We start from the raw sequence: 24,755 nt of genomic DNA, 5'->3' as shown, positions 1-24,755 counted from the left end.
AATGGGTTTGTGTCTTTTCTGTTTGTGCATTAGCCACAGGTTTATGATTTATGGCTTATTTACTATTGTGAATTATTTTTTTCTTTATTAGGATTAATGTTTTAGATTAGACAATAAGGTTACTCCTTAAATAGCAGTACACTACTCCATAGTATTTTTGCTTATATTGGTTGTTTATGTTTATCAACAGAATCTAAACTAACTTATTGGCCTTAATTTTTGGACATTCTGGGTACCTATATCTTTTGATATTATTCAGATAATATGTCTAATTTGTAAATCCTAAATTTTGACTGATGCCACCTGTCTTAGTTAACTGTCTCTTGTTGCTGACACAAACTACCAAAACCCAAAGTTAAAGAGGGGAAGGTTTATTTAGCTCAGAATTTGTAGAGGTTTCAGTCCATAATCAGCTGGCTCCAAGACGGGGTGGCACATGGCAGAGGGGCAACCATTTATGGTGGTGGAAGACAGCAAAAGCAACAAAGGGTGAGGAAACCAGACTCTTTCTGTCCCTTATACTGTATGCAGCCTACAACCCTACTGCAAATGTAGCACTCACAGCACTCACGCCCTTTATCCTAGCCAGGACTGTGCCAAACCAATCAGTGAGGTGATTTACTAATTACACACCCTTAATCCCAGCATCACACTCTCTAGATTCAGCCACCTTTGAAAAGCCCACACCTCTATGTATGAGACTTTAAGGGGACATCTAGACAGAAGCCATAACGCCTACTTAAAATAACAATAAAACTATATAAAATTATAATAGTAATATAGTATTAATAGTAATAATAATACTAGAGTATAATAGTACTGGAAACATTTTAGTTATCCTATTACTTCACTTTTAAAATATAGTTTGTTTCATATGAATCCCTAGTTACTAAGAGAAATTTTATGAGAAAGTTTAGGATAAGGTAATGTACTATTGTACATTAGGTAACATTTTCACATTCAAAGCTTCTCTAAGTATGTGTCTTTACTAACAAGACTGCATATGGAATCCTTTTATATATTTATCTGTATCATGATACAAAAGAGCAAATTGACTTTAGGTTTGACTTAATTACTCTATAAATTAACTTTTTTCCTCCAAAATTTATGCCATTTTAGTGTTTTCCTAGCAAGTAAACATATATTTCTATGCCATCTAGCTTTCTACTTAATTCACATTTTTAAATCAATGGCATTCTAGTGGGTTTGTGGTATCTGCTTGTTAATTTCTTGATGAATGGCTAAAGAGGCCAAGAAGTGCACACAGTCCAACGTGTCTTCTGAAGACAGATGATCTTAAATAAATTCTCTTTCCAATCAGATTTTGATTTGTTGGGTGATAAACCAATTCTTTCTAAGGACAGTGTTTACAAGCCTTGTAATGAGACAGCCCTCTGAAACCTTACTTCTTTTGCCTGTAATTTTGATGAATGAAACTCTAATTCATAAAAGATATTGTGATTGAAAAGCACCTTTAGCTCTCATACACTTTAATTTAGATAAATGTTTGTGTAGAACCATAAAATCAGAAACTTCCTTGAGCTTCAAATTGATGACTCTTCAACAGGGATAAGACTGGTGTGTTGATATGTGTTCATTTACTGTATATCTTTTAAAGACATGATTGTTTTACTGCTTTAAAATTAGAGGGGATAAAATTGAAAGTTTGATATATACATCAGAGCTCACCTCTCTACTAAATTTTCTCTAATTTTTTATTTTGGAAACACAAAAATAATATAAAGCTTTTTTTTCTTTCACGTGGTTGTGACACAAGGAAAACTTGCTGTATTAAACTGACTCATACTTAAATGGCTTTACTGACTCTTATGCAAAGAACTGAGTTCCTTTCATGAAACTACATAAATTTTCACCAGTTTTCTCCAAACTGAATGAAACCAGTAGTATTTTAAGCTTTCTTGGGAATTTAAGACTTAGAAACATCCAGCAGTAACTGAAATGTTTCAGTTTATTCCTTTCTGAAGGATTTATAAGAGCTAGATTTATGCTACGAATTGAGAATACAAAGACAAACATGTTTCTCCTGGTTAAGGTTTTTCTAGGCTGTCGTGGAGATAAATATGAAATTACAATACCCGTAAGTACCTCAGCAGCTGGATTTATGAGGTGGGGTGACCATGGAAGGGAAAGAGAACAAATTTACCTTAAGGAATCAGAGAAGGAAACGAGGTTAGGGTCTAAACTTGAGTTCACCTGTTAGGGGCGAGACAGAGGCTGAAGCAATGACATTATAGCGTGAGGGGGGCAGATGAATAACATACCATCTCTATCTACATAATACAGATATATACTTACCTGTATAAACGATGAAAACACAAATCAGTCAGTTAAGAGAGGGACCTGAAGAAAGTGAATTTTAAAGGGCAAGTAGGAAATAGCAAGACAGAGATACAAAGAAGGGATGTAAAATAGAGTGAAAAATACTAGCACAGGTTAAGAAGTGTGTGAAAATATGACCTGTGTTGGAAGCTGTAAACTGTCCTGTATTGCTGAAGAGGGAGTGGAGAATGGTATCATGAATTTCACAGAGAACAAAGGCCTTTGTCAGCCACGCTAATAAGTGTACTACTTATTCTGCAGTATAAGTCTTGCCTTGAGCGTTGTTGATTGGGAGGAGGTAGCGAACAGCACTGAGCAGAACAATAATCTTCAGTTTATTGTGATTTATAATAATCATTCTGACAAGACCAACGTGAGCAAGGTTGCTGTCAAAGCCACCTAGATCAAGTTGATGATGACCTGAATAGAGAAATGGTGGTCACCAAACTGCATGGACCCTAGCTTGCTGGTCAATAGAGGACGGGTAGGAGATGGAAGAGATGATTAACTCGGTGAGGGATATGTTCAGTCAGTATTTCCAGATGAAGATGTCAAGAATATGGTTATTACGATCTAAGGAGTTGAGATCTTATTCCACTTTTCTACTGTTCTATTTTATTATTGTATGTCTTGCATTGAGCGTTGTTGATTAGGAAGAATCCACAAATAACACTGAGCAGGACAATAATCTTCAGCTTCTTGTGTTTTATAATAATCATTCTGACAAAACTGACATGAATGACGTTACTGTCAAAGCTACCTAGACCAAACTGATGATAACTTGAACTTGAGAAATCGTAGTCACCATACAGAATGAGTCCTAGATTGTTGGACGAAAGAGGAAGAGTAGAAGGCCCAAGAGACAGTTAATTCAGGAAAATGTTTAGTTACTATTATCCAGGTAAAGATGTCTAGAAAAATGTTACTAAGATCTCAGGAGAGACTTCTGAGTCATTAATAATTGCATTTGGCTTTTTTTTTTTTTTTTTGGTAAATGATGCAAGCCTTAAGTTTCCCTAATTAAAATACTACCGATGAAACAAACGGTTTACAAAGAGAGCTACCCCCAGGAGATTACTGTTGTGCTGCCTTTGTATCAGCAAAGATGAGATAAAATTAAGAGGGCTGGAGAGAGAGCTCAGTGTCCCTGCGCCTGCCTGGCAAGTGCAAGGTCAGGAGTTTGATTTCTGGTACCAAAAAGAAGGAGATAAAGTTCTAAAGCATTGAGGAATCTATTTTTAGTCTTTTATTCCAGAAATAAGAATTAACCATGGGTCAGTGAGATGAGAACACACATGTAATGCATTTAATTTCCTTGCCTACCATTAAGTTTTAATTTTTAATGCTATTTGTCTCTAAGGTATTTGTCAAAATATACATTTAACAATCTATCACTTGATACTGTTATATTGCGTATTAGCTGTGCTTTCTAAAAGCTATTACTCAACAGGAACTGAGATGACAGACTGTCCCTCTCCACCAGTGACACTGTGGTGGTACTGTGACTTGAATCTGTTCTTGAACATATGTTTTACTCTTTTATGGACTTTCTTTGAGTCAATTTGTTCAAATTTTAGAAAATAGTGTTGGCCTTTCAACACTGACAAAAAAGAACAGAATCAAAGGGGAAAAAAAAAAGAAACAGCTAATACTCTGTTTTACAGTGCAAGTTTTATGGCACCTCACTGCACTTCCAAGAAGGTGGATTAGCAGATATCAACAGACAGTGACGGACTGTTGGGTGTTCCTTGAAGTAGGCCTGAAAGGATTGTCTGAAAGTTTTATGAATTCTTACTGGAGAGAATTTTGGCCATGATTTGGACCACAGTTGTTTATGTACATACCATAACATCACCTACAACTGCCATATAGCACCACCACATACGACAACAACCATAACATCACCTACAACTGCCATACAGCACCACCACATACGACTGATATTACTGGGTTCCTTTTCCAGAAATGTATCCACCGTGTGTCCTTGAAACCTGTATGCTAGCACTTTGAAGCCAATACTCTAGCATAATAAATTACAGTTTTCTTTCAATTGGTTTTTAACTCCAAGTGATATGAAATAATACAATGTAATAATAATGTAATTTGCTTGCCATTTATACAATTTGTGTGTGTGTGTGTGTGTGTGTGTGTGTGTGTGTGTGTGTGTGTCTTTTTGAGATAGGGTCTCACTATGCAGTTCAGGCTAGGCTTGAACTCACTTTGTAGCACAGGCTGGTCTTGAACTCGCTAGGATCCTCCTGCCTCAGCCTCCCGAGTGCTGGGATTACTGGCACGTGCCACCACGCCTGGCTCATTTATACAATTGTAGATTCATCGTCACCTGACAGCAGAGGTGCTTGAATGTAAATATGTAAATATCTGTTAAGCAGTCAAATCCATGAGGAATTTAAATGCATTAGTTTCTAACATTTACATTTATCAAGCAGGTTAATGCCAAGACAAAGTTGACTATATTTCAGTTTTTCCTTTATTTTTGTGTGTTCTGATTTTGGTTTTGTATTATTCAGCAAATTTTGGTTTTGTATTATACAGCCAAATAAGGGCATCATTTATTAACTGCTAAAGAATTGTGAAGTATTTATTAATTGAAGTATTGTGAAGTATTTATTTTATGAACTGCTAAAGAATCAGTTATTGTGAAGTGTGTATATATCATCCCTAACTTTACCTTTCTATGGCTCGCAAATGGCCATCCCTTTTTTCATCAGCTTAAATGCTTTGTTTTCTTCAAACCTATCTCACCTACTTTTAAAAAAAGCTCATCTATTAATTAGATAATGCATATAAAATATAATTATGTAAAATTAAGATTTTATAGATCAGAAAACTTGAGTTTCTGGTGAGGTGTAGGCTTTTTATAGAATGTGCATTAACCTTAAAATGTGAATTATCAGTTCTCTGAAAACTCATGTAGCTTTATCAGCCTGTTTCCTCATCTGTAAAATAAGGGGCAGTGATTAAATTCCTCCTTTTCCACAGAAGACCAAACAATGTTCTCTGATTATAAAGTAATAATGCAGCATGTCACTGCAAAACAGTAAAAAGTTGGAAAGCAATACAGCTTTAAGTAATAAAGTTATTGCTTACTGAAAAGAATACTAATACTCACTGAAAAAAACAAATCAGAGTGACCTGAATTATGTTTTTATTTTGGTTAGGCACTGAGGAAGATGTGGTAAAGTCCAAGAAAGCTTTCAGAAGTCAAGCAATAGTGAACCAAAATGCAGAGACGGAACTCATGCTGGAAGGAGATGACGATGCTGTCAGTCTGCTCCAGGAGAAAGAAATCGACAATCTTGCAGGTAAATTTCTCAACACTTTTCTTCTGTTTGTTGCGGTAAGCACCCAAAAGTTACTGAATTCAAAATTTATTTACTGTTGAGTAAAGGTATGCAGGTAGTTACCGTAATCAACCATATGAATATTAATAATTTATCTCATTTTCTAATATCGGAGAGAGGACTTCAAACAAATGTATATTTTACTGACAAGTGAACAGCACTAATTTTCTGTGTAATAAACAGCAGTTTTTATATAGGGGAAGTACTGTGTAAGTTGTTCACATGTGAATGCCTTCATCATTAGGAAGTAGGACAGGATGATAGACCTCTTGACTTACTTATGTGCCTGATCTGCTAACAGCGGTGAAGAATGGCCTCTTCAGCGAGGTGACAGTGGAGCTGCCATTTCCTCCCACTGTCCACGTTCAGTGTCCTCCGACACTGCTAATCCCTATCACTAGAAGACTTTCCTCCCCTGCCACCCTCAGATCTCCTTGTCTCAGTGCTGATCTAAGCTCACTTGAGGGTAGCATCAGCAATAAACAGATGGGGTGTGACTGTCCAAGGGAGTTGGCTGATAACCTTTTCATAAATTTGTTTTTATTTTAAAGAGAATAAAAAATTTTGAAAAACATTATAAATGATACAGAATTTCAAAACAAGATGGTAAGAAATCAACAATGGTTGTTATATTGCATATTGTTATCATCAAAGTGGTTGTTCAGATTACCAGATGTAGGCTTGCAAAATTAATCAAAAAATAAATAAATAAGCAGTGACTGTTCCTTTCAGTAAACCAGTAGAAATGAGTAGTACAATTATCTTAGCTATCTTGTGCAGTATTACCCACCTATAAAGAAAGATAAACTTGAGGCTTTTATAGATAACCTTTTTCATTTCAGATTACCTTGAGAATCTGATGAAAGCAGATCGCTTGTGATGAAGCACATATAATTGTGATGAGGCACATACAGTTTTAGAGCACTTGCCTGACTCTAGACACCAGTCTATAGAATAATATCCTAGGTCTCAGGTTGAAGTCCCTGCTTTAGAGTCTTTAGAGGTGACAAATACTTATCTCAGTTGTGTATTTTCAATCCATACAGAAGGAAAGAACATGGGAATAGAGAGGTGGACTTACGTTTATCTTTCTGTTTACAAAATTGTACTTCTGTGTGCAGGAACATGGTAAAAATTGTTGGACGTGGCTATTTAAAAGCCTCCAGTGATGTTTTTCTACCAATTACAGATTTCTTTTTACCAAAGAGATGTTACTGCTAACAAGAAAGTGGAGATGGCCTCTTATTCTCCCTCTTTTAGATGAAGAAGATATTTAGTAAGGTTCTTCTATACCAATTCTTGGATATGTCAGTGTTACTAACATTTCTGTGACAGGAAAACCGCTTTCCTCTTGAGCACTGATCTTAAATCTGTGACCAAATATTTGCAATGATTTTTTAAGTAAATATTCAAAATTTGGCTGCGGAAATGTAAGTAAGTGAAATCCACTGATTCTTCTTACCCACGGGCATGTATCTTTTCTTTTCCCAGTCTCATCCTTGATAATAAAGATCATAGGAAATTCACAAATATGATACCTGGCCCTGTTAGGTAATGCATTGTCTTTCCTCATTTACATATGCTAACACATATGTTTTAGAATAGTACAATTTATTTTAGCCACACGGGTCTTTTCTTCCACTGAAAATCATCAGTTGACTCAAACTTGCCTCATTCCTTGAAGTGTATCATAATAAACTCTGTGCAGTAATTACATAATTGGACGTAATCCAACAAACATTGGTAACTCCTTTATATCTCTTTTTTAATGGTAGCTAGTTGCTAGTACTAATTTCTGTTTATAAACAAATTTTTAAACATTCAGTTCAAACACCTAAAATCAATAAAAGCACACTAGAAGTAGATTTATTTCAAAAATTATAGTAGACTATCACGATAAAACGTTACATAAAATGCATTTTCAATTTTCAATGCATTTTATCAGAATGGATTGAGTAACACACAGACTGTATAAAAAATGAAGTTAAAACTATTATGCACATATATATTTCTAAATATAATATAATGGAACCAGTATAAAAATAGTTATAAAAAGAGATGGCCTTTTTTGCACCATTTGAGAAGACTCTTTAAATATACACACCTATACACTCAGCCACACATACAATTCACTATGTCAAGACTCCTCTAACATCTCTTTTAACAGATTGCTTTTAGTAGATCTGCACCTGTCCAGATTTACCTCTTCCTAAAATGCACTGTTCTTGTGGAATCCTTGTGTCTGAAATATCCAATAGACTGTCCTAAAATGCTGGCTCTGTGAAAGGGGCTTTTCAAAAGAGCAGCCCAAAATCTTTCTTGGACTTTGAATACAGGAGAAAAGAAATAGAAGAATGTTTTATCAGGAGTCACAGAAATAGTTTGCATAATTTATAGGAATATACAAATTCATTTTCCAAATCTTCAGTGAAATTTGTGTCAGTGAAATGATACATAACATTTATCATTGGAAGTAACTACAATCCAGAATTCCTAGATTTAAGAAATCGGTGATTAATAAAGTTTCAGACCACATAAATGTGTGACTTTTTTGTTGTTGTTCTAAGAAGTTATTGTCCAGATCATGGTTAGCTCTGCCTCAGAAATTTAACTTTTCTAAATAACATTCTTATTCATAACTTACCCTCCTAATTAGCCAGTTTCACTATACTGCCCAAAGAAAACATCACTGTTATAGAAAATCTAAGTCAAATTTAAAATCTAAGATCCTAAAATATGTATACCATAATTAATACAATCTCATATTTATTTGGTGTTTTAGAAATGTAATATAAAATACTAATTGCCCATCCTGAAGATGAAAAATTATACACTTACCTATTCATGAATTAATGATACAGCTCGCTCACGATTAATAGAAGACGTCTACCATCAAAAAAACACAAATAATTAGTTATTAGTTTTAGATTATATATGAAAAATACATCATTTTTATAATATTAATATTAAACATAAGCCTTCTGATTAGCACATTGTATTTTCCTTCTCTGACAAAAAAATCCTGTTTTGATGACGTAGCCCATAGATGAGATCATGCATTAATTTTTTTGGCATGTAATATAATAGGTAAAATTCAAACAGAAAAAAATATGCTAATTAACTTAGAGAACTGAGGAATTGTGCAAATGTAGTTAATATTAATTTGAGTTTTTCTGGTTTAAACTATAAGATTCATTTTTATTTTTAAAAATAAGAAAAAGAGGAAAGAGAGTCATAGCTAGTATGTCTTTCTAGGTACCAGTGTTCAGATGGCCATATGTCCGGAACCCACATAACCTTCACAACAGCCCATGAGGTGGAAACTATTATATCACTAGTTTTAGAAGTTAAGAAAAAGTAGAAGAGTGATACTAACATGCATAAGGTTAAGAAGTGTATAAAAATAATATATATTTCCATATAGTGCATGGCTTTAACTAAAGTATATCAAATAGTATATTTAAATATATGTGTGGCTGAGTTTTAGAAGTTAAGAAAAAGTAGAAGGGTGATACCAACATGCATAAGGTTAAGAAGTGTATAAAAATAATATATATTTCCATATAGTGCATGGCTTTAACTAAAGTATATCAAATGGTACATTTAAATGTATGTGTGGCTGAGTGTATGGGTGTGTATATTTAAAGAGTCTTCTCAAATGGTGCAAATACAAGGCCATCTCTTTTTATAACTTTTTATACTGGTTCCATTGTATTATATTTAGAAATATATATGTGCATAATAGTTTTAACTTCATTTTTTATATAGTCTGTGTGTTACTCAATCCATTCTGATAAATTTTTTAAAAATAACAATGCTTTTATCAGAACTTTATTTAAATATTGACCCTTTCTCATGTTTTCTTCATTCTTTTGGAAACTTCTAGTTTTACTAAAGATAAAATGTTCCACAAAGTTCTGTAGCTTTAGATGTCATAAAATTTTGTTTCACTTTTAGTTCACTTTCTTCCCAAGCTGTTCATCTCAAGAGGCAAGTTAAATATGTGTGATTACTAATTATTCAATTAATTATATATTGTAACAAATGGCTAATACAATTATAATATGGAAGTGTCAGTTATTATGTTAATAACACATAAGTTAAATTACTTTTTTTTAGTGTGTAGTGATTCACCAAAGCAAATTTAGCACCTTTGATTCCATCTGTGCCTAAAGATTTCAATTTACTAATTTTATTTTACTTAAATCTTAAAATTGGTAAACTTGCCTAATTTTAATCTAAAATCTCCATTATTTATTTTACGCTGAAATTTTACCAAGTTATTTCTTCAAATAACTACTAGTTGAAATTTAAGATTCACTCAACTTACAAGTGCATGATTTAATTTAACTGAGAGAGTTGTGTCCCACTGTGAAATATATTTCATTTCTTTTAGAGTGTCACATATGCTGAGTCACAATAGAAATATTTCATGTAAACTGAACTGGAATATATGTGGATTTCTTTATTGTTACTTCCAAAAGGCACTAACTGTTTGAGCTAATGATAATGATGATAGTCTTTTATGCTTTGTTACCAATTCTATAAATTATAATTCTATTTTTGTTGTTTATATGTATAAACTGTTGTTAGCAACAATTCACACATTCATTTAATATCCAGTAACTTGAAACTTTTTCCACAGTCCTAATATCCGAATTTCTTCTTCCATCTGAAATATCCTTTCTATCTCCTTATTCTACACCCTCCCATCTCTTCCTTTCAAAAGCACTACCCATTTTAAGACCTATGTAAAACACGATGAAATTGGCATTGGCCAATCATGTCATTTCCATAACATTTTTAACATTGTAGAAGCAGCTTTATTGATACATAATTTGCATAACATAAAATTGACTCATAATATATAAATCAGTGCTTTTAAGTATATTTACATTTGCACAACCATAACCACAACGAATTTTATTTTTTTAAAAAAGAGTAGTAAAGAAAAAAAGAACAATAGCAACATATCAACATCACAGACATAAAAGAAAGCAAGCACATTAAAAATGATACAGGGTTTCAAAATAAAATGATAAGAATTAATAGTGGTTGTTATATTACGTATTGTTATCTTCAACTACATTGCTCAGATTGCCAGATGTGAGAATGGAAGATTGTTCAAATGATTAAAGAGAATAAAAAATAATTATTAATTAAAACATTAGAGATAATACAGCGTTTCACTACACAAGATGGTAGGAATTCACCAGTGGTTGTTCCATTACATATTGTTGTCTTCAAATCACTTGCTCAGGTTACCAGATATAAGCATGCAAAATTGGTCAAAATGTAAAAAATTTTAAGCATTAACTGTTCCTCTCAATATACCACTGGACATCAGCAGTACAGTTATCCCATATATATATATATATCCTTCCTTCTTGCTTTTTTCTTCTTTTCCTCATCCCAGTTGTTCCTTCCTTTGAGCAATTTCTTTCCCTTTTCTATCATCTATTGTACGTTTTGCATTTTACTTACTATTTCAGGTTCCTATACCAGGGAAACTATATGATGTTTACACATGTGGGTCCGATTTATTTCACTTATGAGAATGGTCTCTATTTACCTACAATAGCCTCAAGTTTATCTTCTATTATAGCTAACTAATACTCCATTGTATAAAAATACCATGACTTTTTATCCATTCCTCAGTGGATGGGCATCTGGGTTGTTTCCAAGATTTAGCTATAACAAATTGTGCTGCTATAAACATGGGTGCACATGTATCGCTGTGGTATGATGTTTTTAATTCTTCTGGGAAAATACCCAGAAGGAGAATAGCTGGGTTAATTGGGACTTTTAATCCTAGTTTAGTGAGAAATCTCCAAACTGATTTCCAGAGTGGTTTCACCAATCTACACTCCCACCAGAAGTTGAATAGGGTTCCTTTTTTCCCACAGCCCCTCCAGCATTTGTTCTGGGGTTGATTTCTGGACGATAGCCATTCTTTCTGGGGTGAGATGGAATCTCAGTGTTGTAATTTACATTTCTCAAATGACTAATGATGTTGAACATTTTTTATGTATTTATTCGCCATTAGTATCTCTATCTGAGAAGTGTGTATTCATCTCAGATGCCCATTTTTGGATTGGTTCTTTGAATTTTGGGGGTCTGATTTTTGTTTTTTAAATTCTTTATATGTTCTAGATAGAAGTCCTTCGTCTGTGGGGCAGGTGGCTGAAATTTTTTCCAAATTCGTGGGTTTTCTTTTTACTCTGTTGGTGATTTCTTTTCATGTGCAAAAACTTTTCAATAAGATGAGATCCCAGTTGTTGATTCTTTGAAGTATATCCCATGAAGTTTGGTTTTTGTTCATGAACTCTCTGCCCACCTCTATGTCTGCAAGATTTTTATCTACTTTCTCTTCCAGGAGATTTAGTGTTCCTATCTTAATATTTAGATCTTTGATCCATTTTGACTTTAGTGCGTGGTGATAGACATGGGTCTAGTGTTAGTCTTCGGCATGTGGAAAGTCACTTTTTCCAGCATCATTTATTAAAGAGGCTATCTTTCTTCCAGTGAACATATTGTGCCCCTTTGTCAAAGATAAGGTGGCTGAATGTGTTGGTAGTTGTATCTCCATCTGGTAATCTGTTCCATTGATGTTCAGTTCTGTTTTCTTTCCAGTACAATGCTGATTTTATCACAGTAGCTTTGTAGTATAAGTTCAAGTCAGGAATTGTGATGCCTCCTACCTTTCCTTTATTTCCCAGGATTGTTTTTGGTATTCTAGGCCTCTTCTGGTTTCAGGTGAATTTTAGGAATGTTTTCACTAGATCTGTGAGGTATACTAATGGTCTTTTAATTGAGATTGCACTGAATCTGAACAACAATTTTGGGAGTATGGCCATTTTCCCAATGTCAGTTCTTACTATCTTTCCATTTTCTGAAATCCTCTTCAATCTCTTTTTTCAGAGTACTATAATTTTAACTATATTGATCCTTTATTTTTGTTAGATTGATTCCTAAATATTTCATTTTTTTAGATGCTATTGTGAAAGCTGTTGTTTCCATAATTTCTCCCTGTTTGTTGTTTGTGTACAGGAATGCTATTGTTTATAGAGTGTTGACTTTGTATCCAGCTATGCAGCTGAATTTGGTTATTAGATCTATAACCCATTTGGTGGAGTTTTTGGGGTATTCTATGTAGAGTATCATGTCATCTGCAAATAATGATAATTTCACTTCTTCCTTTCCTATTCTTATTTGTTTTATTTCTCTCTCTTGTCTAATTGCTCTAGCTAATATTTCTAGAACTACATTGAATAGGAGTGGTGACAGTGGACATCCTTGTCTTGTTCCTGATTTTAAAGTGAAAGCTTTCAATTTTTGACCATTTAGTATGATGTTAGCTCAGCCTCACTCCCACAATGGTGTGGGAGTGGAGTTATAAGGACTCGAAGGTCCCCAATGCTCAGTGTGGCTTCTGTGCTGATGTGTGGCAGCAAGGTGGGGTCGCAGATGCTCCCAAAACTTGCTTGCATTCACTTGGCTCTCAGTCTGGTGGAGGAAGGGCGGGGAGGCTCACTGCAGTTCCTCAAGCTGTCCAGGGTTCAGCCCAGCTTCCATAAGGGTGGGGGTTGCAGGTCATGGTCACTAAGACCTCAGATGTTTTCCAGGACCTATCCTGGTTCCCATGCCAGTGGGGGAGGTGGGGGACAGTCCCTGAAGCTGCTGACTCTGCTGGGATATCAGCTTGGCTCCTGTGGCCCCTGAGGCCCCAGAAGGAGTCTGGTGCTCTGCCTGCCTTGCATGCTAGTGGGGGAGGCACGGGGGTGGCTCACCGGGGTTCCTGAAGATTTCTGTAATCAGCCTGTCTCCTGTGGGGATGCAGGGAGTACAGGGAGTGGCCACTGAGGCCCCAGAAGGTGTTGAGGGCTCCGCCTGCCTTACACACTGATCAGGGAGGCCCAGGGGTGGCTCACCGGGGTTCCTAAAGGTCCAGGATTCACTCCAGCTCCTGCAGGGATGCTAGGGGTGCAGGTAGTGGCCACCAAGGCCCCAGAAGGTGTCCAGTGCTCTTCCTGCCTCACTTACTGGTGGGGAGGCCCACAATGAATTTTAGAACATTTTATAACCCCGTAAGAAACCCTGTAACTTTTGAGTATTCCTCTACCATTTGCCTGTTCCCCAAACTGCAGCTCTCTTATTTTCACCTTTTGGTTGGTGCAAATCAGACTCTGTGAACATTCATGTACAGGCTTTATCTGACTATAAGTTCCCATCTATCTTGAGTAGATATGGAAGAGGAAACTTGCTGAATCAAATATTAACTCTGTGTTTAATATTTTGAGAAAATAGTTCAGGAAATGGCTGTACCATTTTACATTCCCATCAGTAATATGTGAGAGTTCTAGTTTTTCCACGTTCATCCCAATACTTAACTATTTTGTCGTTTTTAGAAGAGCCAATCCAGAACATTTTGACTGTGTCTTTCTTAAAATAATTACCACATAAAGTCTCATATTGAACAGGTTTTTCCATTTGTTTTCTTTCTCCTTAAAGGCAGCAAGTATATACTGTATATTTGGTAACCATGAAAAAGTCCTGTGAAACAATTACTCTAAAGGCTTACATTCCCACTTCCACTAATTGTGTCATTTTCACTAAATGTCCTTTAAGGCTTCCACTTATACAGTCAAGATACCACTACTACTCTTAATCAACAGTTTTCCTTTACCACATAAAAAATGACTCACAGTGTTGCTTGTGATGGCTAGTCCTCCCTGATTTTAGGGGCAATATGTTTTCAAGACATTTTTCTTATTGTAAACTGATCAACTTGTTTCCATTTCTTAGTTGACATCTGTCTTAGTTACATCCTTCATTGCTGGGAAAAAATACCCAACACCCACAACTGAAGGGAGGAGAGGTTTATTTTGGCTCACATTTCAATCCATAGTCAGCTGTCTCCAGGACAGAAAGCCAAGGCAGAGGGGAGGAGCCGGGAGGAAGATACACCCTGCTGGGCCATGCTCCAGTGACCTGCTTGTGCTCCAATAAGACCCCACCTCCTAACATCAGGTCAGCCTAGACCGCTATAATACAATCACCTTCCAAAGCTCTGGGGGAAATCTAGATAGAAACACTAAAACATCCTACTAACTCAAAGTGAAATCAGGTGTCAAATGATGAAAAAAGGGAGGAGAGGAGCACTACTACTTAGAATTTTTCTGAAATTTTACCATTTCTGCTTCCCTAAATCTCTCTTTGACTGCCTTCATCTGCTCATTTACTTACTCACTGACATCTCTTGAGTGCCTAGTGAGCACTTAGCAAATGCTCGTTCTCTATGATGGGAAAAAATCCTCTGGAGAATTAGCTCAGTTACCACTACCTCTTTGGAACTCAAATAACCAGGAAGTTATGGCGCATATGTCTTCCCTAATCAATGGAAGTAGACAGTAGAAATGATCAGCTAGATAATTTAGACCTTCAGTGTTTTTGTTTTTGTTGGTTTGGTTTGGTTTGGTTTGGTTTGGTTTGGTTTGGTTTGGTTTGGTTTGAGACAAAATTTGGCTGTGTCCTTCAGGCTGGCCTGGACTTGCTATGTAGCCCAGGCTGTCCTCGAACTCACAGTTACCCTCCTGGCTCAGTCTCCGAGGTGCTGGACTTACAAGCGTGTGCCAGCATGCCTGGCTAAACCTTCAGTGTTTTGACTAGACTATCCAGACATTTGGGGCAAGCTTATTTTTGTACAGATTGAATGGAATACAGGCCTATGATGCACATATATGAAAAGGAAAGAACTCAAAATTCTGGGAAAATATAATCAAAGTAGAGGATAACAAGTGTGAAAGCTAAAAGTTTTCAGGGAAATATTTTTTTAAGAAAGAAAATATCTGCCAAAGGCATAGGAAGTTTTGTTTTAACTGTTTACTGGAATAAGGATAAGTAGTACCAAAGAGAACATGTTCATTGTTACCTACATGGATGCAGCTAAATTCTGTCTCAGATTAGTCTGCTAGGCCTGATTATTCCATGCTACACAGTTCCAATATGGTGACTGTATCATTCTCTAGTAAAATTAGTACAGGATTCTTTAAAGATACTTGCATATTTATTTTGTAATTTTAGTCACAGAGTCTAACTAGAATTAATTCAACCTGGTATTTGTATTTAGTCAGAAAATATCTTTTCAACATTCTGGATTCCCTAAAATGCATTTTGGTCAGGATTTTCCCCTTCATTTTTAAACCCATGTGTATTTCAAGGGAAATCTAATCCATATGTCCCTGACTCACTCACACTTAACTCATCAAAATGTTGTTTAGTAAAAGCTATTTGATGTTTAAAAAGCCTTATGAGTCTTTATAAGTCTTTTTTCTCTCTCTTTGAATTAGGAAGTTGCGTTGCCAGTCATAAATAGTATACCCAAAGGGTTCATGTTCAGCTTCAAACACAGAATCCACAAAGCTCTCAGAGACTATGTTAATACGTGCCCATTACTTTAAAAAGCTAAAATATTTAAATTTCTAACTTAATTTTTAAACCACTTAAAGAGTTGTATAAAAATTAAAAACTTCACCTTGAATATTTTGCTTTCTTTGCCGTTTTGGTTTGTTTTTTTAGTATTTTTAGCAAAGTCTGCAAAGCTAATTTAGACCTGCAGATATTTCACTGTAGCCATATTTCTTTGTTTCCAAAAATGTATGTCCCCTTCACCCATGGATTTCATAGTTTATAAAACACTTTTAAGGTACTCTTAATAGCAACAACATTCCTGTTAGCTAAACTGTGTGAACTGAAAATATAATAAAAGAACACAATTCAAGTGTGTTTATTAGACATCAGCCATGATTCAAATCGTATATAGCATTCTTCATCTTTTTTATTTTAAGAATAAATCACTTTTCATTTTTCTCTAGTTGTTACTGTTTTGTTAAGTATTTTTCTTTCTTTTTAATTAAATTTATTGATACAATTTAGATATCATAACAATCTCATTCATCATAGGGAATTTGTCCACCTTTTGTTACAGGCAAATATTTTACAAATCACAATGAGGAGACCTTTCTTTCCAATATAGTTTTCTAATTGAAACACATTTCCTGTTTTTACTTTTTTCTCTGTATAAGAATATCTCTAGGAGGTAATTCCTTATGAATTTATAGTCATGCTGCCAATCCCAATAGGGACAATAAATAGCTATCCTGTCGATAGAGCACACCTTTCTGTTTGCAGGGGACTCAGCCTTCATGTCTTTTATTAGAAAGTAGATAAATGAGGATATTAATCATTCTCTACTAAAAATAATATGGGTCATCTTGTTTATTACACTCAGAGGAAAAATGTGACGTAAGGAAACAACTTTCCTACTAGCAAACTGTAGATATAGCAAGTTGGAGGGGAGGAAGAAATGTGGTCTCCATTGTCTTGTTTCTGCCACACCCACAAGTGCCCTTTTGCTCTCTCTGAAAGACTTGGGCACCGATGCAAAGATAAGATGAAAAACTGTTTTTACCACTACATTTAGAGCAATGATGTACAAAAGTACCAGTAAGTCTTTCTGCATACTAAAAATAGATTTTAAATATTTTATTTTCTTGGCTCTTTGCTACTAGCAGAATAGCAGCCTCTAGTACTTAAACAGTTAGCCTGCTAAGGGCAGGAGTTTACAGAGCAAACGGATTACGTTCTTACTCCGGGATCACTTAGATCATCAGTGCTATGATAAACACAGGTCTAGACCTTTTCATCAGCAAAAGAGAAGATAGTTAAACTGAATCATTGTTAATGAATAGTTTGAATAAATATTGTTAAATATCTTTTTCCACTCAAAATATTACACAGTCTTACTAATCAGAAAATTACTTATTGCAGTGTTTTGTGTTCATTTTTATTCAAAGCTCTATTAATTTTTCTTTCATTTTTGGTCACTAACTTATGAAGCAGCCACTTACACAATGGAAGTATTTGTCCAGTTCAGTTTCTATGTGAGATAAAAATACTAAAAGCCAAGTATCAAAGAATACTTAAAAATATATACATCTTGCATCTAAGATTAGGATGTGAGAATGTTCGCAGTTAGCAACCCAAGTTTTGGGTAGGCAGGTACTGGGTGTGGAGCTGGAGCTAGGTAAACAGTAAAGAGGTAAATGTGAATGAAGAGCAAACTGGGAGACAGAATTAATGTTTCTTAAGAGAAAATTGGGCCGGGGATATAGCTCAGCAGCACAAGCGCCTGCCTGGCAAGTGCAAGGTCCTGAGTTTGATTCCTGGGAGAGAGAGAGAGAGAGAGAGAGAGAGAGAATAACACTACCAGCTAGTAACTATCCATCTGTGTGACTTGGGTGTTATACCTTAACACGCAGGAAGTTAGGTTGCAGCAGAAGGACTTTATTCATGATTACATACCAGATAAAGAGATGAGCCAAGTTGTGAAGCTAGTTTTCTGTTTCCCAAAGCCACCTTCATTCCACTGCATCAGTGCATATGTGTTCATTACAAATTGCAAACCATTCTTGGTTAACAAATTGATTAAGTGGGGTAGGACTAGTATTACGTGAAAGTGAAATAGAAAAGAGAATATATTAGAATAGAAAATGTCAGATTTTATATATAGTAAGGACAAGAGCTGGAAGGACCTATTGGTTCCCCGTTCTCTAACATCAGACCCCACCTTCACTCCAGTTGGATGTGGTTATCCAAACAAAACAAATACAGATACTTAACATCTACTGCATGCAAGACATTAAGGTGGGTGCTTGAAGTAAAAAGACGCATATGATAAAATGTTCCTTTCAAGGGTCAGTTCAGCTGTGTCTGTTGGTTATCCAGAATTTTCAAAAGCATATAATGGTTTGAATTTTGAGAACCAGGTTGGATTTAGAGTTGATAATTCAAACCACAGACATCACCCAAGTAAAATATGAATATATAGAACAAAGAGCAGCAGCTAACTTAAGATTCCTTGTGGAACAGCAAAGTTTAAAGGCCAGTAAGGAGAGCCCTTCAGGATTACTGAGAAAAACTCAAGCAATAAGACAACGAGAGACTTCAGTTCTCTGGAGGCAGACTGTGCTTTAGCATTTTTCAAGCCGATGTTCCTCGCAACACAGGTATTTTGAAAGATACTGATGAGAAAAAATTCTACAGTTAAATGTTTCAAAAATTCTGAATTTGAGACAGGCGTGGTAGAGCATGCCTGTAATCCCAGCACTCAGGAGGTTGAGGCAAGAGGATCCCATGAGTTTAAGGCCAGCCTGAAACACATAGCAAGACCCTATCTCAAAAATAAATAAAAATTATGGATTTGAATTTAAATGTTACACAGGGTTCTTTTTTCTTTTTTTAATCTAAGGACTTTAGCTTATTAATCAGTGTGCATGTGCTAAAGACTGTTTCCTCAGAGGAGGAAGGGAGTAAAGCCAAAGACGCCAGTACATGTGAGAACTAAAAGACAGAAACTGATACCCAGGGAAGGAAAGGAGCAGGTCACAGATAAGAGCTAGAGGGAGACGGGGAGCAGAGGACCACGAGGACAGGTGGAGACACCACCTGGCTTCCTAGCAAAGAACAGTGTACTCGCTGAAAGTGGAGAAAAAGAGATAAGGATAAATGCAGATGCTAAAGTATCTTTAGATAGAGGAAGACTTCGGGAAGAATGATAAAGTTTGATTTTTTGCAAAATATGTATACAGTAATACCTTGGTTCATGAACGCTTCTGTTCCAAAACAATTCAGCTCTCAAACAAAAGTATTAGGCAAAATTTTGCCTCCATTTGCAAACTACACATCAGGTGACCAACATGACTATGGCCATCGTCCCTGGAATTGTGGAACAAATTAAATTCATGAACTGAGGTACCATAGTACTTCACTTACTACACCGCTAGGATGGGCAAATGTACCAAGATGAATTTTTCCAGGAAAGATCCATCTTCTAACAGGGATATATGACCTCCAAAATAAAACCTGCTCTACACTGTAATTTCTGAGCTCTAAACTTTGATTTCTTAACCTAAAATGTTTTGATACCCAAGACTACAAAACTTGGTTTCATCTCTCACTCCTCCCCTTTATGCGTCCTGAGCTCTGGGCCAATTTATTTCTTGCTCACTTGGGTCATGGCTGCAAGGATGTGTCTGTATAGACCATTCTCCCTATTGACACTGCTCTCCCCTGACATTTGTCTGCCATGTCTCACCTGCCCGTCACAGTTCGTTTGACATGCCACCCTCAGTATTCTGCCCCAACTTCCCCCTAGAGCCCCTTGCCCAAAAAGCACAGGAACTCCTCCATGAAAGCCTACAGATTTCTTTTCACCCCTTTCTTGGTGGAAGACAGTGTACGTAATGGTTAGATACATCAACTTTGGAGTCAGATTTGAAGTTACGATTTCCTAGTCCTGTGACCTTCCCTAAGTTACCTTTATGCTCATTTTCTCATCCATAAAATGGGGATAATAACCATAGCATGGTTAAGAGAAATGAAATTAATTCATGTAAAGTCCTGTGCACAGGGCTTCAACCCTTTCTCCCTGTCATAATTATTCTTGCACATTTTCTGTTTTTACACTTTCTTAATATTACAAAACAAAGTTCCAAGGTCTTTGTATATAAAGCCCATGTTACTTGTTTATTTATTTGCAGTACTAGGGATTAAACTCAGGATTTTTCTTTTGTTTTAACACAGGGTCTTCCTAAGTTTGTGATTCTTGTGCTTCATCCTTTCTAGTAGCTGGGATTTAAAGACATGTCCCAGCACACCCCACTAAAAGTCATGCCTTACACATCACTTCATTCTTTTGTGACACTCGCAGCACACCGTCCGTTAATTTTATTTGAGTACATGAATAAATGAATGCTAATTTAAATGTGTCTCTGTGCACCTAATTTACAAAAAGGGAACAACGTATACACTGGGGAAAATACAGCAATTATAGTTCTGACATTTAAAAAAATAATAGTATACATGTAATATAGCCAGAATGACCAGTTACACTGTAACCCTTGTTGACTGTAGTAATTTTTAATTCACTGAAACTCATTGTGTTTCATATTTTTAAAGAGCAGTTTGAAATGGACTGGCTTCTTAAAAAATATGTTATTTTAAGTGGCTTTTACTGTGACATAAATGCAGCAACGGTATGTAACATTATCTGTATTCAGTTGCATAAATACTGACTGCCCTGTGATGGATACTGTGATAAGTGAGGAAGATAATGGCGCTTTCTTCGAATAGCTTATGCAAAATGGGAGAAACAGACTTCTAAACACATATTCAATGTAAGAGCTGCAGTAAAGATGTGCAAGAAACTATGGGAATAAAAAAGCAAGCACTTCGTCCAACTGAGGGTAGAAAGACTGAATTCTGCCAGTCCTCTAGATTTAAATCATATCCTCTGGTTTATTCACTCATCTAGTCTAGTAGGAATTCACTCTTCCTGATCATTAAATGATATCCTTGTGCCATAAACGAGTCATACCCTTCCAGAAGGTGAAAAATGTATTCCATATGCTGAACTAAATATAATATAACTAGAAACACAAATCTCAGCTAGCTCACCTATTAAATCAAAAGGCAGAGCGAATTATCGCACAACGTTAAAGCTATCACTGTTTTTAGCATTTTTAGGATAGGAAATACCTTGATGCTATTTTACTTAAACTGTATGCTTTGTCCATAAAATCACTCATTGCCTTTGCAGAAAATGTGCTAGTTTTTATTGGTTTCTTTAAACATACAGAACTACCTGTTACACAGGTAAATTGAAAAACATAAATGGTAGGTTAAAGATTATCAGATTGTCTTTAGTCATTTAAAATTATTTATTTTGTAAACACATTAAAGAAGATGGGGTTTTAGATAACATTAGTGTCAAAATAGCTGTTCCACCATAATGAACAAACATCATGCTAAATTACAGTATTCAGTTGTTCTTAAAAAAGGTCTCTGTTCTTTCCATGTCTGTTTCAGGCTATAATCAGTTGAGTTTTTCCAGAAATAAGTTTACTCAACTCTTAAAAGATTAATGTATATTCTTAAGTAACACTGTCTCGTTTTCTACAATAATACTTTCAAGAAGCCAGCAAACAGGGATAACTGGTTATTGTTCATCTCAATCTTTAGGATATAGTGTACTTAAGAAGTTACCAAAAGGCATCAGAACTGGATACAGTGAGCTTTTCTATGAGATCTGGGGTTATAGTGAGTTTATACTGGAAAGTTTAGGAGGCAGTAAGTATGTGAATGTGGTGATGAGGGAATAGTGTTTCAATTTAAATTCATAGCCCTTAGGATTTGTATTCTAAGAGTTGTTCAAGTTTTCTTTTTCTAGTTCAAGCAAAAATGTTTTATAGCTGTTTCCATGCAAGATCTTTTTTTTAAATTTTAGTGAATCCTTATCCTTGTAATTTATTTGGATAACTATCAGTGTTCTCTATACATAAAAAGTCACACTCTGGGGCTTTTTATTACTATCATTTTTTCCCTTTGAGGCATTTAAAATGCCTGAAACCCAGGAAACTTCTGGATAATAGAAAGCTAAGATTCTTTGCAGTATTTTCCAAGACCTACCTCTCCCACAGGGTCATGCATGAGCATGTATACTCTCTTAATGCCTGTAGTTTTCTTAATATTACAAAACAAAGTTCCAATATCCCTGTACCCTTCAGTAGTGTATTCTAAGTTTTTTTGAGATTATAGCATTTTATTCTTTTAATTCTGTGAGTAAAGCATTTTGTTTAAATTGATAGTGTCATACTTAAACATATGATTCCAAAATGGTGATACATATACTGTATTAGATATGTCTAGTCACTCATGCTGTGACTTTTTTCCCTACAAGTGATATCACATTATAGAAATAATTGTAACAATTTACTCCCTGATTATATTTTTTGTTATAAATATCCTTGTTGCTGAACATAAAGATTTTTCATATTAGTTTCATTTATTCTAAATAATGTCAGGAGTTTAATAATTTTACCAAGATTGGTCAATGTTTCTTATCCAAAAGTAAAGCTATTTTACACTGTAGAATCATTATTCAGATGATTCTAACTAAACATATTGTAACTTAATGTACCCTAAATATACGGGTTTTTTAAAATGGGTATCATCAGATAATCCTCACAGTGCTAATGTAAAGTAAGCTTCAACTCTTTTTGCCCTATTTGTTCTGTGCTGTGCTTTAAAGCTTATTACTGTTTGAAAATTTAATTACCATAATTACCTTTTAAAACTAGAATACTATTGGCCTGCCTTTGAAAATTACTAATTTTTACATCTGAGAAAAGTTAAAGTACCTCTGATCTTTGGGAACTGGCCTAATCTATATGTAGGCCTTGGTGTTGAGAGGTAGCCTGGAGCGCACAGCTTAGCCATGGTATTCTCTTGTTGAATACAGACGACTTCACAAAACACCAGTTTCACACAGAGTCTTCCAATGATACGAAACAAAAACAGTTCAATTTTATCACAGACAAAAGCAGGGTCACTCTGCATACCACAAAAATACCAAACATCTCCCTCTCCTGGCTAATGTGAGTAACTGCTACTTTCCAATGACAACTTTAGCCCGCCTCCCTTCCTCTTGAGTAAGGTATTTTAAGATACCCACCCAAGAATTCTTCCTGCTGGCCCAATGGAGAGCAGAGCTCTGCCTCCTTGAAGCCTTCCCCAAATCACTTGACCAAAATCCAGATGCTATCAGTACAATGAGTCCTTTAGCACTACTGTTCCCAGCGGTGGGTGTCTCCCTAATGCAAGTGCAGTAAGCCTAAGCCCAGCTGTGTTCCTGGTGGCCTTTGCAGGATGGCGTTGATACCTCTAGAGCCCAACATTGCTAAAGGTGGGCATTTTGATAGTATTAGATAAAAGCATGAGCATATTTTGTAAACTGTAAAATGTATGAAAATGTCAATGTATTAAGAGTGCAGGCTTAGACTATTTTCAGCAGCATATGGAACCCCACAAGTATTTAACATTCTACTTTTAAAATATTGGTAATAAATAGTTCCCTTTTCACATATGAAAGGTGTACTTTCTACTCTGATTATACAGTGAGATTTGCCATCTCAACTGATTAAAGATTTCATGGCCCTAACGACAAGTTGATTCTTTTCAAGATTCTTTTCATCATGCTTGAGTGATGTCTGTACTATTTTAAATGAATGTGTGGCAAGTACTATCCCTAACCTTTTAAACATAATAATGGATTGGTATTTTTAAATATTATACTGTTGACTGTAAAAAGTAAATAACGTCTTAATCACTTTAAGTGGTTCAATTTAAATTATATGCATCACTATAATAGCATTTTTCCCACCCGTTTAACAATCATTTAATATCATTATTTCTATGTGTGCTGAAGACATTATTGTAGTGTATCCTTTTATTAGACTAGTGACTGGAGTCAGTATATTTACAGTCAACTCCTGGCTCACTATACCAAGCACAGTTTACGAGATTACATTGGTAGTTACTTAAATTATCCTGTAGAATGGAATCAGCCAGGTCACCATCTCAATGACATTCAGAGATGCTGCTCTTTTAAAACTATATTTGGAAAGAGGTCCAAGGTTTTCAAATAGCAAGGTACCATATGGGGGATCTTCTGGTTTGTGATTGTGCCTTATGTAAACATTTTAATATTGGATCCCTAAAATCCAAAGGCTCCCCCAAAGGGGATTAGAACATAATCCCCTCTCTCTACTGCAGCAGTGGATTAACTCCATATTCTCTCTGTGGCTTGGTTTGCTCCCTGAAGGCTGCAACAAAAAGAATCAGTGTTCCTTAAAGATGCTGTGGAATTGGGAGTTGTAATTGGACATTGCCAAAGGACGGAGGGAAAATGACATACTATTAAGGCTGGATATGTCATGATGTGTCTTTCTTAAAGAAGGACCATTTTGAAGTCCTTTTTATACACTCCCAGAAAATCTCAACTCGGTGGAACAAAACTGGAGTAGAATCAAAAGGAAGTACAGTCCTCTTTCGGAAATGAGAAATAGAGAAAATGTGTTCCCTGTTAAAAGTTCATGGACTGTGTACTTGTAATTCTTAATATATTTCAGTAAACCAGTAAGTATGGTTTCGATA

The 24,755-nt window shown here is 35.5% G+C and overlaps 1 protein-coding gene across 7 annotated transcripts in view; it reads left to right on the top strand.

Moving 5' to 3' along the window:
* The window catches only part of Nbea (neurobeachin), a gene marked incomplete at its 5' end in the record, with an annotated part of 638,824 nt that overhangs the window by 415,726 nt on the left and 198,343 nt on the right, over positions 1–24,755 (top strand). For all 7 annotated transcript variants that reach the window (XM_013515839.1, XM_013515836.1, XM_013515838.1 and 4 more), the window contains 1 exon segment: positions 5,520–5,663. In XM_013515839.1, the coding sequence (XP_013371293.1) occupies positions 5,520–5,663 (144 nt within the window).

Source organism: Chinchilla lanigera, unplaced genomic scaffold (assembly GCF_000276665.1).
Source record: "Chinchilla lanigera isolate Chin_1 unplaced genomic scaffold, ChiLan1.0 scaffold00030, whole genome shotgun sequence".
Classification (NCBI taxonomy): domain Eukaryota; kingdom Metazoa; phylum Chordata; class Mammalia; order Rodentia; family Chinchillidae; genus Chinchilla; species Chinchilla lanigera.
This window is presented reverse-complemented; position numbering and strand designations above follow the sequence as displayed.